Source organism: Mugil cephalus, chromosome 8 (genome assembly GCF_022458985.1).
Source record: "Mugil cephalus isolate CIBA_MC_2020 chromosome 8, CIBA_Mcephalus_1.1, whole genome shotgun sequence".
NCBI lineage: Eukaryota > Metazoa > Chordata > Actinopteri > Mugiliformes > Mugilidae > Mugil > Mugil cephalus.
In genome coordinates this window covers 23684704-23706069 of record NC_061777.1, presented here as the reverse complement: position 1 = coordinate 23706069, position 21366 = coordinate 23684704, and the positions used below count along the sequence as shown (strand labels likewise).

General features: G+C 40.4%; 1 protein-coding gene across 2 annotated transcripts in view; it reads left to right on the top strand.

Annotated features, from left to right (window-relative positions):
• Positions 1 to 21366, top strand: part of zmat4a (zinc finger, matrin-type 4a) — a 109900-nt gene that overhangs the window by 32679 nt on the left and 55855 nt on the right. For both annotated transcript variants that reach the window (XM_047593083.1, XM_047593084.1), the window contains exon 3: positions 10492 to 10581. In XM_047593083.1, the coding sequence (XP_047449039.1) occupies positions 10492 to 10581 (90 nt within the window). The remainder of the gene's footprint in view (positions 1 to 10491; positions 10582 to 21366) is intronic.

Here is a 21366-nt window from a genome sequence, read left to right as displayed (position 1 = left end):
TAGACCACCAAGGACACTGCCAAAGTCATGTGTGCCATATGCATAGAACTTTATCTTACAGATGACTTACAGTACTCCCTTTACCATTACATGTTAACATGTTCAGTGGCCATCCATCAAAATGAGGCGTTGATGTACGTTGTCCAGTTACTTCTTCATGACGTGCCTTTCAGAGAACAAAACCATGATTTTTCCGTTGCAAGGGGTCACAGATGTCGCTGCTACACCGTACTGCCAAATTATTCACTCACCATCCAAATAACTGAATTCAGGTGTTCCAATCAGTCCAATGGCCACAAGTGTATAAAATCAGGCACCTGGCCATGCAGACTGCTTCTACAAATATTTGTGAAAGAATGGGTCGCTCTCAGGAGCTCAGTGAATTCCAGCATGGAAAACGTTCCCAGAAGAGCAGAAGCTGCAAACGGTGGGACAATGTCATATAAAGAATGGGATGTCACTTAAGTTCATATGCGTACAGCATAAAGGCAGGTGAGTGAATACTTCTGGCAATATAGTGTATCATTTAAATTGTGGAATGGAGTGTGCAGAAGAGTTTTCTGCAAACTGTACAATATTTAAATGAATAAAGAACTAAAATATGTGCAGTGGATTTTGAGATGTTTCACAGGAGAATTGGAAACCTTGAGCTGCAGCTCTAGAGCAAAGGTCAAAAAGGCAGGATCACTAAAGCCATTAGAATACATCCTTTGGGGGCTTATTTAATATTTGTTGTGCATGGAATCTTTTCCATAGTTGTAATCTTTTTTATTGCTGACCAAAAATGTAAGTCAGCCGGTTAAACGACAGTGAGTGAATCACCAAAGTCAGTAGGATTCACCCTCCCAGAGACTGTACGATTCTTTGGTCTAACGTAGAAATTGTTGCAATAGTACAGTCTGGACCAAAGTGGAGGATTTACTGACCATTACATCAACAAAGAATGAAAGTATTTGTTTTTAAGTATGAAAAACTTACACCACATCCAATTGAAGAGCTTCCTCGCGTTAACCTTTGGTCCTAGTGCCCACCTGAGACCTGTACTGTGAAGTGGGGTTTTCAAACACAGCCAATTAGCGGAAATCAATCAACAGTGACCAATGTTTGTTTTGTTTTTTAATAGGTAAATGTTACACGGCAATTGAACCACTCTCTGCATTCCAGTGCTTAGTTTTGAAGCGCTTTAGCAGAACTTTACTTCATTCTCTGCTGGAAGCTTCAAATCTTTGGGGGTCTTTCTGAATAAACAGTGCAATCCCTCATCAAATCCCCACATGAGCTGGTTGTTTTGATGTAAACGAGTGATGATTCATGAGCTCATGCCTGTTTGAGTGTAGACCGTGGTGCCTTTTCCATGCAGCAGAGAGCATTGTTGTAGGCTGGAGGGGTTATAACAACAGTGAGTAGCATTGCAGAGCCCTGGGCTAACTGGTAAGCATGGAAATCCTCTTCCTAAATCATCTTGAGACGGCTAAGTAAGACTGCTCAGCTCAGGTCTTGGGTGTCTTGAAGCATACCTGACCTCTGTCACAACCGCTTTTGTCTGACTTTCTATAATTAGAGGCCTCACTGGCACACAGCCACTGGTCTAGTGCAAGTCACAGAACACTCTTGGCTGCGTTTGGTTAAAAGGCTCCAAATAGACCAGGGAGATATTGAGGTGAATTGTGTAACAGACATGGCCATTAGAGTGCTGTGATGATGACCTCAGAATGTAAAATAATTCTGCAAACTAGCAGTGGTTGGGCAGGTCTTTGGATCTGTAATAATATATGAGCATTTAGCTTTGTGTAGATTTGTATCCCTTAACCTGCAGTACCATGGCGTCATTTTCATTTGTTTGTTTGTTTTCTGTAACCTCTCATCCTCACAAGGGTCGCAGGGGTTGCTGGAGCCTATCCCAGCTGTTATTGGGCGAGACGAGGGGTACACCCTGGACAGGTCGCCAGGCTATCACAGGGCTAACACAGAGAGACAGACAACTACAGCCAATTTAGAATCACCAGCTAACCGTACAAGCATGTCTTTGGACGGTGTGAGGAAACCAAGGAGGAGTACCTGGAGAGAGCCCACGAGAACCTGGACCCTTCTTGCTGTGACGCAGCAGTACTTTTATTATACAGCTATCAATTAACCAGAGTCATAAAGTTCTTTCTTCTGCCTCAAAAAAGAGCAAAAAAAATAAAAGATAAAGGGTTGTGCTGCCTGATGTCAACATCAAGGTGTCAGTCTGGATTACATAAGAAAACAGAAGACACTGAGATAGACATGAATCCATAGCACATTGGCAACTTCTCCAAGATGCTATGACAGCATACCTACCAAGTGCCACGCCACGCAGTGATGTTATAAAGGCAAGTTTTCATTCAGTTGACAGTGCATTAAAGCTTTGCATACTAGAATACTTTGAACTATTTTGCCAATTGAGACATAAGCTTAGGCTTTTCTACAAAACGTGAAAATCATGTCATATAAATCATATCATGCACCATGTATTCATATCACATCCAGCACTAAAGGGAGAGGCACACATAGGTTCACTAGAAAACAGGCAATTGAGTATTTCACTCTGGTTTCCTGATATTTAAGACCCATCACAAAGGTAAGGTCAGACCAGAGACCAGGATTCCCATGAGGTTTATAGGCAATAAAATTGCTACCTACTTTTTCTGTATTAAAGCTGACCTCAGTCTTAACCTAAACTTATCAAGTTAACAGTATATGGTGAATGATGCTGTAATCCCTGCAAGTGTCATCGTTATTGTAGAAATAATCACTACTTTGTAATTTGTTACATCAATCTGGATGACATTTTAACTATCAGGAAATGATGGATTTGGTCCACAATGAACACAAATAGTCTGCAGGATAAAGCCAGAAAATAATCAATAGCTACCTGGAGAGGACATCGCAGCAGGCAGTTGATGTACGCTTATGGGTTCCTGCTCTCTTGATGGCTTTCATGTTTTATTCAGTTGCCATTGCACTGGTCACCAAATGGGCCTGTGTGGTGTACCCAGTTGTCAGGGTACTTACAGCTGTAACCATCAGACAATGCAGAAATCTAGTTTCAATAATATGACATGTTCTCTGGTGTTTACCAGAGCACAAGTTACTCATTCATGCAGCTCATTAAGTGGCCTTGAGATGATAATAAGTAAAATCGCAATGATGTTGTTTTATTTCAGTGAACCAGTAACAATCAGGTTAAGAATTTTGTTACACTTGTATGCTCTGTATCACCCTACTGCAAATATTGTCTGTCTGATCCTGGTATTATTTAGCCCATGAAGAACCGGGCCACTCGGACCCATTTAGTTGTACACAAATTAAACTCCACTGTGCTTAGATGATGTGCATGATTTCTGTTATTTCTGTTGATTGGCCTGGCTGATCTTTGCCAGGGTATAATCACTTTGTTTGTTTTTCATTTTTACCATTGCACCAACTATACTGCGGTCTTTAGACATTTGGAAACATGACATCAGCACAAGCAAGTGAGCTCATTTGCATACAGACCATCAGCATATTAGTCTAAATTGACACGTCACTCAGACTTTGATTGACCTGCCGCTCTACTGAGGCAGACACGGCGCTGTGCCAGCTTTGCACTATGCACATGGGACAAAGAAAATTGCGGCCAAACTCCAGTGGCTCAGCTGAATGTGCAGTAGTACCACAAAATGTTTTGAATGGGGCATATTTTGGTCACTGATATTCAGGAGACACAGATTTGAATGTTGCCATTCATCATCTATAATGTGGATACAAACAACTCGGCAGGTAGGGCTTATAACAAATGACACTAGATCACATAATTAAGAACTCTGTGGTGAACAGTCATTAGTATAAACACATCCTTAATGGCCAGTTTCTCGACTAACGCTCTGTGCTGCTGGCAGGACCCTCTGATGGGAAAAGCCACGTATTATAAATGCTCTAAACTGAGCTGATAAGACAAATGTCCTGGGATAGATGCTATAACTCTTTTGCAGACCCTCATCATCTCTTAAATCAATTACTACATAAACACTCCTGTGTTTAGTAGGCATCCTGTTAAAATCAAATCAAATCCTGCATAACTAACTAAAAATAACATTTCAAACATGGTTCTGAGTGGCCATACTGTGTCTCTGGCACCCCCCCTCCCTCCCCTTTTTGTCTGTGCTGGCCACAGTTTAAAGAGAGGAGGTTGTATTTTACTTGAGACTGTGTGACCTGTGCTTGTTAACCACAGGTACCTGCTGGGATCCTCCAGTAATGGCAATGATGCAAGCAATTCGTCGAACACCCACTCACTTTACACAAACTTTAAACGCTTCGGTTATGTTCAGTCCCCTTGGTCGCTCTTCACTCTTAAACCAAAGGGTTTTGTCATTTCATTCGCCATATTCCATTTAACAACCTGAAAACAGAGTTTCGGTTGAGTTAGCTATGTAATTTCACCCTCAAAGGGTTGTGTTCCACATTTTTAAATTGTAAATACAGTTCAGCCGGAACACTGCTTGCCGCTGTGTTGAAAAATGGAACAGCGGTTTCAGGGAACAGTGACAGCGTGGCCTCCTGTGGTGAGGGGACATGCTGTAGGGAAGGCTGACTGACCATCGTTTATTGTAGCATAGAGAGCAACATAGTGCTGTTCAGAGCAAGGGTTAGGATTATACACAATATACCTCAGAGCATTGCCTAGTCCGTCACAGTTGGGGACGGGGCCAGCAAATTTGGTTCAGTCAGACTATCAAGTCCAAGCCGACACATGCAAGATCATTTTGAGCAGAATAAACACTTTTACATATCAAGTGTTAACATCTCATTTCAAAGAGAATGTACATGATTGTGTTTGGCACTATACTTGGCACCACCCAGAACATGCTGTAAATGCCTTGTTAAACCCTAGACGTGTCACTGGAGCCTTCCTGCCGTGAGGCATCAATGCTAACCACCACAACGTAAATACATTTACAGCAGAGATGTGCTCCGTGCAGTCAAAGCCCTGCATTGGCAGCTACTGAACAGTTAGAAGAAGTAGGTAGGCTTGAGTACTTGGCTCAAAGGCACCTTGTTGGCAACTCTTAAAAACAGTGTGGACGTATACACCTTATTCCACATTACTGCCTCCCCCACGTACGTATTTTTACACCTGAAAAGCAGATGTTAAATTGACGAAGAATGAGCTTCATTGTGTCTAACCAGAAACAAGGCTAGCGTGTTAGTCCCTTGAACTGTACAGTGCCCACCGTGCCCCCAGAGAAAGGGAGATGTCAGAGCCCACAATAGCCCTGATCAGCTCACTGATGGGGTGATAATGCATTATAGATTTTTCTTCAGCCCTGATTATGTCAAGCATGCACTTAGCCTCCCTTTCATACAAGCGCAGGGGAGCTGGTCCAAAGTAGTCTAACTACACATTCTGAGTTAGCAGTTACTTCATCTTTAAACACAGCCATCAGCAGGAAAATAAGTGTCTAAAGTAGCATCTTATGGGGCAGTTTGTTACTCTTTAAGTTAGACACCAGACTAACCTTTTTATGCTATTCCCGTTATTGTATTTGTCATATTTAATACAACTTAGTAGGACATATTTCCATCACATCCAACTCAAGGTGACCCCACTCGCGCACACTAGTAGCACGAACACAGAAATGTACAGTTTCTCTTTTTGTTTTCCAGATTTGAATGATGCAGGCAATAGTACTGCACAGGTTTAGCATTTGGTAGAGTACAGTGGGAGGAGGCAACAAGGGACTTGCTGGCAGAAGCAAGCCAAGATAAAAAAAAAAAAAAAAAAAAACTCCCACATGAATGAGCTCTCCAAATGCACACTTTCATCAGATTTTCAAGCAAGACATTGAAACAAGCTACTCATGAGTTGCTCTCATTAAATGATTTTGCCAAAACAATGAAACTTTTTATAGTATACAGTATAAGATGATTGCTCTTGTTTACTAAGGCTTTGTTCATTTTCAGGTGATTTGTGAGCCGAGGTCTTTGACATATTTTTCCTGGTGGCATTTCAGATTAGTATATAACAGAAGTGTAATCAAGGAAATGTGTTAACTTGTCTCCATTAAATGAGACGCGTTGCTCTTCAAGAGTCTAAAGAATGATGCGGTTTCACAGCTGTCCTTTGGGAAGCGTCCTTCCGACAAACGACAGTTGATGCAATCTTAATTTCAGGCCACACAGGGATTGAGGATGGAGGCGTTAGGAAGGATAAAATAACAACCGGCACTGATTCACTTTCTTCTTCTGAACAAGGTGGATGGATGTAAAGCATATCACATAATAAAAAGGGGTGAGGATCACACATAATATACCTCATGCAAATTGCCTAATTTGTTGCTGTTGGGGAGTGACATGGAGATTTGATTCAATCAAATCTAATTCTGAGCAAAAAGCACTTCGTATTGTGTATTTGTTGATAAACATCAAGTGTGTATATCCTTGTTATACCACTCTGCGCACCCATTGTCCTAGCAGGGGCCATGCAAGTGTCTTTTGGTTGGTGCATGGGCTTGGTATCATACCTGTTTTCCACACTTTAATGGCTGTTTTCTGGTACTGGTCTGTTGTCTGTGGACCTTGTTTTTCTCTGTGTGCCCCACACCATTGCTAAAAGGACGCCCATGTGTGTCTTGATCACCATTGTCCTCAAAAATGGCATCTCCATTATGGCTATTGACAGTGACCTTCCAGGAAATTGATGTTATACTGTGATTGATTTTCTTGTTCCTGTCCCCATTTTCTCATAATCATAATCCGTCACTCCACAGCGAAATGGATCTAAATCCCATTTTTAGTACAGAAACAAATAGTTCTAACCTTATAAAGCTTATTCTGGTACTACATGTCCTGTAATTCCTTTTATTCTGATTATTTAGTGATAAGTTTCAGCAGAAAACTCTAATTTCACATGTGCAAATCGCCCTTCTACTTTCCACACACTGAGTTTGAAGCGTTCTCTGCTGCTGCTGCATTGAGCATGTTGTACTGTGTTCAGAACCACTTCATATTCCAAAAATACATCAGGAACCAGAGGTGTTTCATATAGAGGCAGAATATGCTTTGTTCTTGCCCATTTGAGCTAAAAGTGTTGTCACCTTTTTTCCCCCCATTTTACGCAGAAGCTATTTAAAAATGAGTAGTTGAAAACAGACCAGACTTTAATGAGAAGTGCTCAGTGAATTTCTCGTGTCTTTTATTTCTTTGAAAGAAGTGGCAGAGCTCAGGTTGCTGCATCATTGCCAGAAAACCAGACAGACAAAGAAAATTTATTCCCACAGCCCACTGATGAAGGAGGATGAGATGTCTGCTGTACATTTCTCAAAACAAACCTATGGTTACCCTCCTGCCTGATGCAGAAAGACACTGGGCACCTTGCCACCCTGATACATTCCTCAGTAATGCTGTCTTGAATTATAAACTCATCTGTGACGTCCACTGATGATGCAATGACAATATCACTGCAGGTATTCCCTCTCCTCGTTCCTCCCCCTCCTTCCTCTGCATCACTTTCGCTTGACATCCAAATCATCTGACCTTAGACAGGAAACATTTTCAGATACACTGATCTGTCCGCCCAAATCCTGCCTTTCTCCGGTCGTGGCTGTGCTATAAGATCCTTGAGGATCAATGGGCTGCTGGTAAGAAGACTCCTGCTTTACCCTCACTGAACCGGGTGCTAATTATCAATTGAGTCCAGTATCAGGGATCAGCAGAGTGCATTTCATTTGACAGCCTTCACCTATTTTTAATGGGACCTCTAACCTAAGCCCGATCTTGGAAACAGGAGTGTGTTTTGGAAAGAGGAGGAAAGGAGGTGTTTTTTTGTTGTTGTTTTTCATGAACACAGATTGATGTAATGTAGCCCAATCCAGTGTAGTCCAATATCTCTTTCCCTCTTGCTGTAAAAAACAAAAAAACAAAAAAAAAAACATATTTAAACAGTGGCTAACCCAACTTATGAAGGCGAGGTACTTAACGGGGCAATTTTTCAAAACAATATCATTAGTTTATGGCGGTGATTACCCAGAGTGTTTATACTGTGCAGCAGCTGAGATGCTGACTCCTCCAGCATAACCTCAGAAATATGACTTTTACTGGCAGCAGATTGACAGATATACTATTTTTTTATTCCTGCTTTTGAATTTTAATTGTGAGATTAGCTTGTTTTGGATGGTATCATTATAGTAGTTCAGACATGAATAGGAGGCTTCAGAGATTGGACAGAAGAGAAGTACATGAACATGCTGTGTGCAACATATAGTTCCTTTTCATGGGATTGTGTCATTGGGCCTTGGGACATTAAACAATACATGAACAGTCAATTGTTATCGTCAGCTTGATATGGGAGATATCTGCCGGTGTTCAGACCCGAGAGACAAGGTTTGAACTGCATGGTTTATAGCCGCACGTCACTTCTACACCATAGGTTGTTTCCTCAGTCATCGAGAACAAGGGCAACTGGACTCGTAGAGTTTCTTGAAAACCTCATCCAAATAGCTTCTTCAGATCCAAAACACTGGTGGGGAGCTGGGGTTTAAATAGAAGCATCTGTGGGTGTTGCTTATGAGAAATCACTACTTTTGCCTGACGTTCACCTCCCCAGAAACTTAACTACCAGTCTCAGCGAAGCACAGCACAACAGCTGTGATTGGTCCAAAAGGCATTCCCTTGTTCACATATTTCAACAGCCGGGCAAGCACCAAAAATTCTCCCTCGTACAGCCTCCTCCACACCGTCTGTTCAGATGTCCTCTTTTTGTTCTGTGCTGCAGCGATTTCAGTGAAAGTAGCTGTTGATCCACATTTAATAACTGCTGCTGAGTTCCACTTGTGCGAACTGCAGGGAGAAACTCAATACAGCTGAACAGTCACTGGCCAACGTTGCAGCAGCGTAATTGCAGGACAATGCTGACACACCAACGCACAGGTATAAAGGCTTTTAGCACCATGTAGAGGCACTGCAGCAGTACAAACCTAAATCTATTGACTGGGCCAGAGCATGTCTGAAACACCAAGCTTTTTGGGGTGCTCCCAGTCCATAGCAATGAACACTACTGACAATCCAACTGACTCCAGGTCATAAGAGTAGTTAATGTATCTGCTACTGACATCATGTTGCCAGATACCACAAGACACACTGAGAGTTCTTTCTAGTTCTTTAGAAAGTCAGGTTGTATTAGGCAGGAGTGGTCTTTATTTTAGATCATCTGATCATTTACACTGTAAATTAAATTAGAGGAGCTCGGACACTCGGGAGGAGCTCTGAATGAACCACTGCTCCTCCACGTCAAGAGGAGTTAGTTGAGGTGGTTCGGGCATCTGGTGAGGATGCCTCCCGGACGCCTCCCTTTAGGGGTGTTCCGGGCATGTCCCACTGGCAAGAGGCCTCGGGGTCGCCCCAGGATGCAATGGAGGGATTATATCTCCCGCCTGGCCTGGGAGGCACCTGGGGATTCTGTCGAAGGAGTCGGTGGAAGTGGCTGGGGAGAGGGCCGTTTGCACCTCCCTCCTGAAGCTGCTGCCCCCTGCGACCGGAATAAGACGAGACGAAAGAGGCAACTTTTTGACAACCAATTATGGATACTTTTACTTTAAGCAAGTAGTTAACACAACCCTGGTATATTTGGAATTGTTAAATGTTGAATCAACATTAGGATTAGTTTGTGGTCCATCAGATCCCTCTTAGCTCTCCCAAATCCTGATGGAAGAATCTGGCTGTTTATTTGCTGAATGATCCACTTTGTTCTCCAGCTGGTTTCCAGTTGTGTCTGCACGCTGTTTGTTGCCAAGCAGGTGGTGTACAGTTGGGATTTTATAACTTTTTTGCTGAAATTGCTGCCTTCTGAAAATGAGAGAGCCAATTAAGTGAGTGGAGCTGATAACTATCCATGGTTTACATGGTTTTCTTGATGTTGTTTATTTAAACAAACAACTTTAACGTGATCTGAAATGTAGTGTATGAATGGTCCATTAACTTTTACTTACTGATGATTTTAACTGATTCTAGTGTGAGCATACACATTTTTTCTGTATTTAAGTTAGACTTGAACAGTGTCTGAGTCTGTTAAAAGGCAGTACTCATTATGCATATAAAGTCCATCCATAAAGTTGTTCAGTTCCATAAAGTTATTCAGTTCTGGCCTTTTGTTTGTGAAGCTTTTACTGATTGAATTTAAATACATTTCCAGGCACACATTTCAATAGAGAGTCAAGCACTTAAAGGATTAAATTAAATTCCTTGGGGGGCATACATTACATGTATTCCCCCACAGAATATGGAGTGCAATATAAAAGTGAATGAGGGCATGGTACGGTACAAACTCAAATGTTTGCACCAAGCCTTTTGATGAATACGTCCAAGGTACTATAGAGGACAGCACTGGATGTCCTGGTCAATTCACAGGTGAACCTGAAGGGACAACATCAAAACAAGGATCAACCATTTTCAGCATATCCTCATAAGATTTCTTCTTTTTCTCTCTTCCAGAGTCGGAAACACGCCAACAAAGTGCGGTTGTATTACATGCTACATCCTGTGGATGGAGGCTGCCCTGCCAAGAAGCTCAGAACAGACAATGTGAGTCCCATATGAATTTTGTCAATCCAGCCTTGTTTCTGCACTTTGTCTGTACTCACTGAGAAACATGTACAGATCACTCCTTTGCTGCTGTTCCAACATGGAAATCCTTATCTTTAATAGATTTTTCTGCCGTTTCAACACCCCGGTGACCCCCCTACCCTTCATGTGTCATAATGGCAGACAGAAAAACAGCAGTACTACATTTCTAGCCTAACGAACAGTGTCACAGCGACAGTGCTGCGGTTGGATGCCAGGGGATCCAACCTTTCATCAAACACAAAAGCACATGGTGAGGTATCTGAACCTCACAGCTCTCCTTGTCATGTAAATTGGAAATACATGACATGACTGACAGACACAATTATGTGGTCTGTCCTTCCCTGTTTGATAAAGGTTTGGGTAGGGATGTCTGTTGTTTCACTGGTGTGATCTTTACAGCTCAAAGTGGCACCTATTCCTCTTAGACTCCATCTGTGCAAGGTGAGAACACTCTGCAGCTCTGTCCTCACTGAAATAACCATCACCATGTTGAGATTTCACAATGTCTGTTGAGATTTTGTATTAAAGGCATTTCTATTCCAAGTTCCTTTCAAGTGGAGTTCAGGGTTGACATGGGGTGATGGAGGAGGATGTAGTGGAGACCCTTGAGTGAAGTGACTTGGGGTCTCTTCTGTGATTACTGGGGGGTTTGCCCACTTTCCGTTAAGAAATCTGGGTTTCTGAACCAGATAAGGATACGTCAAGGGACACTATTGCTTTCTCCTCAGCTCATCATCCGCTCTGCAGTTCTGTCTCTTTTTGGCTGTGCATTTCCCCTCTAACCCATCACTCTTCTTCTGTCTTTTTTTGTTCTCATCTACTTGTCTGCCCGCTTTTCCCCTGACATACGCCTCCACTCATCTGGTTTCCCCAATTCCCTTTTCTCTTAGGTTCCTATCATTTCTATTTTTTGTCCTTTCTTTTTCTCTGCTATCCCCTTCCATTTTCTCGCAAGTTTCCTCTCCTCTTATGCAGCATTCTTATCTTTCTTATTTCGTATGTTTTCTATTCACTCTTTTTCACATAAGTTCCATTATTTATCTGTCGTCTTTTGTTTCATATTCTGTTTAATCTTCTGCTTTATTTTCATTTATCCTGCTTTTTTAATCATTTAATTTCCTCTATCTTTTTCCTTCTCTCTCTTATTTTATATGTACTTCTTTTTTGTTTACTTAGTTTTTATATTTCACCTCATCGTTTTCTCAGATTTTTGTTCTATTTTCCTTTTCTGTCTTGTCTTTTTCTGCTAATTTTCTGTTTTTTGCTCTCTTTACCTGTTTTCCTTTCCTCGCCTGCTTGTATTTATCTTCTATATCTCACCCATTTCTAGTATTATTTTCTATTTTTATTCTTTTTTCCATTGTCTTTATCTGTCCACATCTTCTATATTTTTTCTTTCTGCCATGTTGCTCCCTCTCTTCCCCTTCTCACCTGTCAGTATTTTCTCGTTCAATCCTAAACCATTTCTTACTCTTCTTTCCATTCTGTTCTGTTCTTTCTCTGTTTGCAGCCCCCATTGCCTTCTTTTATTTGGTTTTTCATCTTCTGTGGTTCTACCGTTCTGTTGTCATTATTTCTCTCATTCTGCTCCGTTTCTCTCCCTTGCCTTGCTTTCCTCCCCTCCCTCTTTTCCCTCACATTTCATCTACAAAATATATTTTCCTGACAGCATCTGTCTTTTTTTTATTTATTTTTTGTTGTTGCAATCTCTTAGACACTACTCGTGTACTCCTGTCAGGGTTGTACCGATGCTTTTATCATTATGTGGGATCACATTGAATGAATTTTCAGGAAACATGCGCACAACACATAGTTTCACCCACACACAATAATTTAGTTAACGTCACTGTATTCTTACAATGTGTGCACAATTATTAGGCAAGAGAGTATTTTGACCATATCACCAAATATTCACAAACATGTAGGGAATTAAATTATTACACAATTAAGTGTAATAACTGCACTTGTCGAAAGGGGGCACCACCCACAGATTTAGAATACACTGTGAGAATAAATCAATTAATATTGGATCAATGTTAATTATTAGTAATTAATCAATCTCATCATATCTGAGGCATCTCTAGGATCTTCTATTTCCAGCTCACGAGGACCTGCTGACAACGACTTAAGTGAAATAAGTGATTAATTTACAATGGTGATATGTGAATAATAAACAATATGAATAATATGAACGTAATGGAAAATAATGAGAACACTGATATAAAAGAGTATAACGAAGATGGAACTGAAAAGGAGGCACAAACGGAACCTAATTTCTTAAAATAATAATTTAGATTTGTTTAAAGTTTCTCTAACTATCATCACACTCATCAACTCTGCTCAAATAAGAAGGTGAAAGTACTTATGGAAACTGCTGGGATGCTGCTCCGAACAACTGGATAGGGTGACCAAATGCTGTCCTGGTGAGCTCGATCTTCCACAGTGGTATCGTCGGGGAATAACCAGCGGTACCGAAGCATTGAGGACAGATTGATGGACAGTCATCTAGGTCCAGACCTTGGCGTCGGTTACAGTTGAGCTTTCCTCAGCATTATGTAGACAAAAGTGACAACTGTTGACAACTGAAGTTGCTGTGTAGCAGAGTCTGATGGTGTGTTGATAATTGCTTGTCAATGATGGAATTGAAAACTACTGGAGTGCCCAGATGTACAAGGTGTTCACTGCTCAGAGACATGGCTACATTAAGGAAGGCTGAAACCCAGTTATAAGTTGAAATGTCAAGACTGGGCCATGGCTTTATATTATCATGAGACTAGAGCGATTCTTAATGGACCACATGACTAGGCCAGTGGCTGGAACGGGCACAGAGCTCCACTTTGACGCCAGCATAGTGAATGTGAGTTATTGGTATGGACTGGTATTGCTTCAAGATTTGCACACACAAATAACAGTTTGCCGTGGTGCGTTTACATGATCGCATTGTTCAACAGCTGAAAGCCACTTGCTTGATTTGCAAGTAGTTTACCTTGGATGCACATTTAGTAGAGCTGAAGAGTAATTGCAGTGCAGTGGTGGAAAAAAGTTTTTGGGCACCCTTAAAATTTTGCATCTCAAATATTATTATGAAATATCTGTGGAAAAATATTTTTTTGTGTTTTAAAAGGCATGACTGCATTAGAAAAACACAAATTTCAATATGTCAGTTCTCAACATTGTTGGTATCAAAGTCAACAAATAACAAAATGACCCAATCATTTATTGTATGTATTGTATCGTAATGTAAAAAAACAAACAAACAAAAAAAAAAAAACACACACACAAAAAAAATTATGGAACAAATTAATTTTAAGTTTTTAATGGCTGTTTTAGGATTTGTTTAAAATTTTGTCTGTGACTGTACTAAAAGAACCTGCACTTGAAGACCTAAGAGTAATTCTTAATGCAATATTTCACAAATGCATGGGGTGTCCGAAAACGTTTTTCCACCACTGTATATCATATCCAAACCAGAGGAAGCTACTAACTATGCACCTGAGATGCTTTTAGTATGCAGTACATCTCAATCCTGTTAATATTAATGTGTTAATCTGCAGTATTAAATCAATAAGCAGCATTATATAATGGTAATGGGGTAAGAGGTAGAATATTTACCCTTGAAATAAATTGTGAAAAGGAAAATAAAATGCATTAACATTTTTTTCCCCCAACTTTACTCAAGTACAGTACTTATGTAAGCATTCCTGGCTGCTGTCGCTAGATGAGACAAATATTCATGCAGAATGATTCAAAACTTGACAAAGGGCCTGAGGTAAAAGGAGTTTTATACAATGTGTGTTTTTCTTTTTTTTTTTCAGTGTGGCCTTTAATATCATTCTAGCAGCTCTCAATATCAAAGCTGTTAGCATTTTGTGTATGGCTGTCAGGTAGGATCTGTGTCTGCTTTGTAACGGCTGGGAAATTGGTTTCTACATGGGTCCATTTGTTCGTGCAGAATATCTCCCCACACTCTACATCTCGAGCAGGACTGTTAATGGGAAAAGGGTATTAGTCGAGTCTTCCAGGCTAGTTCATGCGAGGTGACCTTGATGGGTCATGCCATCTACATCCTCTTGATGTGGGGGGGACGGTTGAGTTCAGCTGCTGTGAAAATCTATGATAGAACTGTTTGGAAACTGCCTTATCTGAATACAAATTCTAATTCTAAAGGTTTATATGCTACTGTTTTGAGACCACTATTGTCACCTGACTTTGACCAAGCAGTGATTTGAACCCAAACCATTGTATGATGTACATCTAGAAGTCCTGGGTAACATCTATTTTTCAGTTTAAATTGAAGGATTTGTTGACTTTTAGCTGGTGTGACTGTGGCCCCCATTGTTTCCGGTGTTAACACAACACATGCTGCCAGGGTCGGAAGTAGCACATCAGTGTTTCCCCCAGGGTTAGTTGGGGTGGTGGGTGATGGGTGATGTCGCTCTGATTATTTACCACAAGGCAAACACACAGTGACGTACAATTGTGGAGGTGAATCAGACAGTTCCTGGACTATTTTGTCGCTTTATCAGTTGAGGTAACCCTAGATAGATTAAATTTCACATAAGGGTGGTGTATCCTTTTAAGCTCAGGAAACATTGCGGTTTCAGCTAAATGTTAAATGTAATTTATGGTATACTGTGGACTTCTTTTGTGTTAACCTAGAACGTGTCTTTCCTGCCTAGTGCATATGCCGAATTTAAGCAGGTTTATGTGGAAATATCTGCCAAATTGTCCATGACAAATAAATGAAAGTGCAAAGGATAAAGGAACTAATAGGATTAAGTCAATGTCCATGAAGTCTATGTAAGCCTATTCAATAAATAACAGGGGCTTGCCTCTGGATGAGTTTTATTGTAGAGGTTAGGTTACAAATACATGTGATTGATCCATTGTGTGTTACATCCAGCAGGACATATCCATCAGGGTTACCACTGCTTGAAACACCCGGGGTAAGTCTATTTAACCAAAGTCATTAGCTGAGTGACTGGTTTACCTTATAAATACTACAATAAAATAAAGCCCATTCAAATTTAAATTCAGATTTTTCTTTACTTATATTAAATGCAATTTTAAGGGTTTTCTGTGTGCAGTTGTTTCACTCTGTTCCAGTTGACAAAATAAAGAAATAAGATTTATTTTTGTGACTACACTAGAATGACAAAACTTTCTTTATTAGGCATCCATCAAACCCTAAACCATAACACAGTCCATTCCATGTGGCATCCAGTGTTGACAGTGAATGTATTGTTTGTAACGAGATGCCATTGACCAGGAAAACAACAGTCAAATTGATCTGTGCAAGATGGGCACAGAAAAATCTCTGGGTTACTTGGTTCAGAGTCCCGTCATGAGACAAGAGTGAAAGCCAAGGGAGGCACTCAGAGCCAATAAAACAACTCTCCTAACCTCACTGCTTTTCAAATGGAAGGTCTGGAAGATAGGGATAATGGGAATGAGGGTTTAGGGTTGCTGCTCTTTGCTCTTGGAAGTGGGTTCTTTGGGGCAAATGAGTTGTCAAATAATATGAATTCAAAATGTCCCAACCATGCGATACACTAAATAATGAGATTTCTTCTGATATCTCCTAACAACTGATGTCCAATGACACAGCACATGGCACAGTGTTGTGGTGGCTAGCACTGATGGCCCACAGCATCAGGGTTTGAATATTACTCCTGGTATCTGCATGGGTTCTCTCTGGGTACTGGGTACTTTGGCTTCCTCCCACTGTCTAAAGACATGCTCGTTGGGTTCACTGGTGAGTGTGAGTATGAATGGTTGTCTGTCTCTCTCTGTTAGTGCTGTGATAGACAGACGATCTTTCCAGGGTGTACCCCACCTCTCACCTAATGACAGCTGCGATAGGCTCCCCCATGTGATCCTCCAGAGGTCAGGCAGTTATAGAAGGTGACTAGTGCCAACTAGGGAAGTCTAAATGCACATTGAATAGTATTTAAATTGTTGCTTAGCTTAGCTTCTTCTTGTCTAGTCTGTGAGCAGTTATTCAGGAACCTCTCTTAGATCGAGTTAGAGGCGTGAAGTCATTGTGATTGGTCCATTAGGGATCAATCAAGGTCCTGGCATTCTTAAGATGATGACTCCTGACCTACAATCTAGCACGTTATTAGTACTGTTTGTCTAGACCAACTTCCTTAAAAGATATCCCAAAAAAGAATCTTACTTTTGTATTGTATATAAAAATTTGTGCTGTCAAGCGATTAAAATTTTAATCAGATTAATTACCCGGTTACTGTAGATTAATTTTGATTAATTGATTATATATCATTCATTTTAATCTATATTAATCGCATTTCATTTTACATGAGCAAACAGACTCAAGAAAGAACGGAATATATATGCACTTAACATGCTATTTAAGCGCCTTCAGCAGTCTCAACAAAACAACTTTTTGTCTCCTTTTTTTACACGAACATTTCTCCACATTAATGTGGGGGTCAGGAGAGCTGACTGCTTCTTACTTACAATGTTGCCTGCAACTGAGAACAGTTTCTCACACAGAATAGTCGTTGGAGGAGTGGCCAGACATTTGCCAGCCAGCATTGCCAGCTTGTCTTTGTCTTGGTTAGTCTCAAGCTGGGTGACGCATGATGGATTAATCCGTATTAATGCATTAATTCTGACAGCCCTATTAAAAATATCAATCCAAAGGTTGTTTTCTGCTCAGATTGTAGAGTAAATTTACTCACTGAAGTAGACAAAGATAGTAATGATTCTATGACCTTTCCTCAAGACAAATCTGTGATGCCCCACTAGTGGTAAATTCTTACCGTTACAGTCATTAGCAGGGTTTAAGCATACCATAAAATGTAGTGACTTTGTATATTCGATACTACATTTTCAATGTTTTGTGATTTTTTGAGCAGAATGACATTTGTGACAAAACCAGGACTAGACTCACACATTGTTTCATCTTAGTTTTTTTTTTCAAGTGTCACTATAAATCTATGTCGGATCTATAGTCTGACCTTAGGCCCTTGGTAAAAGGGCACATTGCCTTGATGGGAGAGGGCTCTACTTAAACTACACAGATGTGATGCGACCAGGCTGTGCTTATAAGGTGGCACAATCTAAAAATACACTTGGCAGCACTGCCTCCAGAGACCGTAGGAGTGCATACTGCCTGGCATGGCCCGACGTCTGGATCCGGTTGAGCTGATGGTATCTGACAACTGTACACGCTGCTGGTCATGCTACTTGCCGTGATAACCTGCTCTCATGTAGAGGGGGAGGGGGCATCAGTCAAGTCAAGTAGTGATTTAGGGCTTTGCAATGTTGAGTGCTAAGGCTGTAAAATGGCACATATTTGTGTATTATTATAAATTTCATATAAAACTGTTGGATTTGGGGGAGAAACTATTGCCTTTTTGTAGTGTAGTGACAAAATACCTGAGTGTTATTTTGTTTTACAGTGAAACATGAATGACAGACAAGGAATAAATAAAGCAGTAAGACTGCAGTTTTGCGGTAAGAGCTCACTTGAATGTTTTTTCATTTGTTTTTGCAGTTCCCTAAATCTTCTCTCCTGATATCTGAACAGCTAATTATTAATAATGTGATATGGATAGCTGCACAGGAATTGCACGATTCAGCTAAAATGTCTCCAGTAGCTGAAACTTCCCTCGAGGTAGAAAGGCTTTTGGTCGATTACAGTGCTGGAAATGCATTTATGTTGTGATTTATGTTTTACACTGGCAACAGGATGAGTGCAGTAATTGATTAGTTGGGCAAATAAATGATGTGACAAGTTTAATACAGTACCCAACATTTGCTGATTACAGCTTCTCAGATTCCTATTAGTGATTTTGCTTATGTCAGCAACCAGCATAATCGTTGATAAAATTCAACAAAAGAAACAAAACTGGTTGATTTAAGATGATTTTTGATCAGTTGTTCCATTGCTTGAGATTTGGTCATTGGGAGTAAGGAATTTAGTATAAAGTGGAGGCATATTGGCCTGACGTCAATTTCTGACACCTACCAATGGCTATAAGAGACTGAAGACTTGGTTCAATTGTTTAGGTTTGCTAGAAGTTAGGAGAAGTTTGGTTTGGACATAGGCTTAGTGTTGGTGGTGGTGGTAACCACTTAGGGTAAGTGGTTACCAGACTACACATTGGAAGATTGTAATGTAATTAATGAGAATATCATTATGATTATTTGCAGGTACTTGGCCATTGGTCACCTGGTATTAGACAAAGAAGAAGTTTGACCTGATGCAACAGAAAGTTACAGATCGCCAAAAATATTGCAGTTCCTCAGATCATTGTTTTCCATCAGAAGTTGACCTGCTGTTGAAAACCAGTGGAGAAATTATCTTCACTGGACCACAAGTGTCTTTGAAAAAAATCATTATACCATTCAATGACAATAGAATGGGGTTGCATTGACAGAATAAGAGACACATCAGATGTGCAATGGTCACTGCACAAACTCCAAATTCCTTTTTTGCTGTCCATAATAAGTAATTCCTTCTTATCAATGCACTATTTAGGACTTTGCTTCAAGCAGAAGTGAAAACTATTAAGTACGCAAGTTCACGTATGCAGACCTGTGTAGCTGGTTGGCTGGTTCTGATGTTTGCCTGTCAGTCTATTCAGCTGCCAGTTTCCATTAAGTCAGGCTTGCAGTGTTGCCACCAGATCCTGGAGACGCAGAGCACTCACACTGGAGATGGCACAGGTGTCCCACACGCTGCCTTGACTGAACAAGAAGTGACTGGAGTCTTATGCTTCGTTGCCTCGACCTCTCCTTGAGAAATATCCAGCAGATTGCGCTCTTGGCGTACGTACACTTACGGCCACACACATTTTGTAATGCATGTATGCACATTGAATCAGCTGCACGGTCAGGGAATTCCAGGAACATAAGAAAAAAAAAAGAACACCATTTTTCTGTCATGATTGTATTTTAGAAAAAAAAAAAAGAAATTAATGGCATGCATTTGTAAAAAACAAAACAAAAAAATGCCAACGGGATGAACCAAATTATGAATAAGTTTAGAATGTATACCATGGGAAAAACATACAAGTGTTGAAATTAGCATAGTGCACAGATGTACAGATGCCATACCATGCAGATTGTGTAGCCATGCATGACAAAATCTGTTACTCACACATGCCTATAATGTCATGATCTGATTTGCATATTTGAATTACCACTTGTTCACTTCATTCGAACAGCAGATGGGAGCACCACATGTACATACATGTATTTTATATAGTTTATCTCATGCATCTTTGCCTCCGAGCTTGTGAATTTAATGCCAGATTGCACTAAATAGCGCTCAATGCGCACAAAGTGTGGTTATGAAGAAAATCTGAAAAACGAGAAAAAAAAAGTAAGTCTGATTTAATAGAAGCAATACAGATGTTTGATAACAGAACAAATAGTGTTAACACCATCATTTTTATAGTTGGGATGTGCATTTTAAATTCATTTCAGTTGTTTTCATCATCCTTGATCTAAGCCGTTGTTGCTATTAGTCCATATAGTACTGTGCAAAAGCTTTATGCAGGTGTGGGGGGAAAATTCTGCAAACTAAGAATACTTCTAAAAATATATAATGATTGTTTAAGTCACATCAATATTTGGTGTTACTACCCTTTGCATTCAAACCAGCATCAATCCTTATAGGTACACTTGCACAAAGTCAGGGATTTAGTAACACTGTAGACACACTGGTCGGCCAAGGAAACTTTGTGCAGCAGATGAAAAACACATCAAGCTTATTTCACTTTAAAATCTGAAGATGTCCAGCAGAGCCATCAGTTGAGAACTGGTAGAAACCAGTGGGGCCCAGGTACACCCATCTACTGTCCGGAGAAGCCTGGCCAGAAGTGGTCTTCATGGAAGAGTTGCAGACAAATATCCTCTGACATGAAAACAATCAAGCCAATAGACTCAACTATGCACCAAAACATAGAATAGAAACTGAAGAGCAGAAAAATGGCAGCAGGTGCTCTAGGCTGATGAGTCAAAATTTGAAATATTTTGCTGTCGCAGAAGGCAGTTTGTTCAGGGCTGGAGAGAGCTACAATAATGAGTGTCTGCAGGCAATAGTGAAGCATGGTGGAGGTTCCTTTCTGCAAATGGTAATACTAATGCAAATTCTGATTTTGTCACTTCTAATCGTAATCTTTGGCCCGTGTATTAATCTATGTACTTAATCAGTTGTAGAAAGGCTGCCAAGATTCTGAAATCTGTTTATGTTTATGAAAACACTTTCTGCTCTTGGTGTTACCAGTTTGCAAAGTCAAACACGCAAGTCTCTATTTATTTTTGGGGTATGATAGTTTGCGCTTAAAGATAAATGACAAAAGGCTCACCACAATCAATCAGACAGGTCTGAACTCTGAACAGCCTTATAGTCCTGATTCCACTCCTTTCCTGTGTTCTATTTTTGATCACATGGTGTTCTGTTGCAGCAGTTTTAGCCTCCTTTGCCTGGATACAACACACTAGGTCTCTACTGTGTGACAAAATAATCATTAAATATCCCTTTACAGAGTAGTGCTGATGGATAAAAGCATGCAGGATGTAATGTACAAAGCTGAATAAACAACTTTGTGGATTGATATAATATAAAATGTTTCTTCAAGAAATGAAACGTCAATGTTCTTCTGTTTGAAAAATGAAGGAGCAGAAGATGATGCTTGCCTTGCTGCTTACCTAAATGTATTTTTCACCTCCCGTGTGGAACCTAGACTCCACTCTTCCATGCCCCTT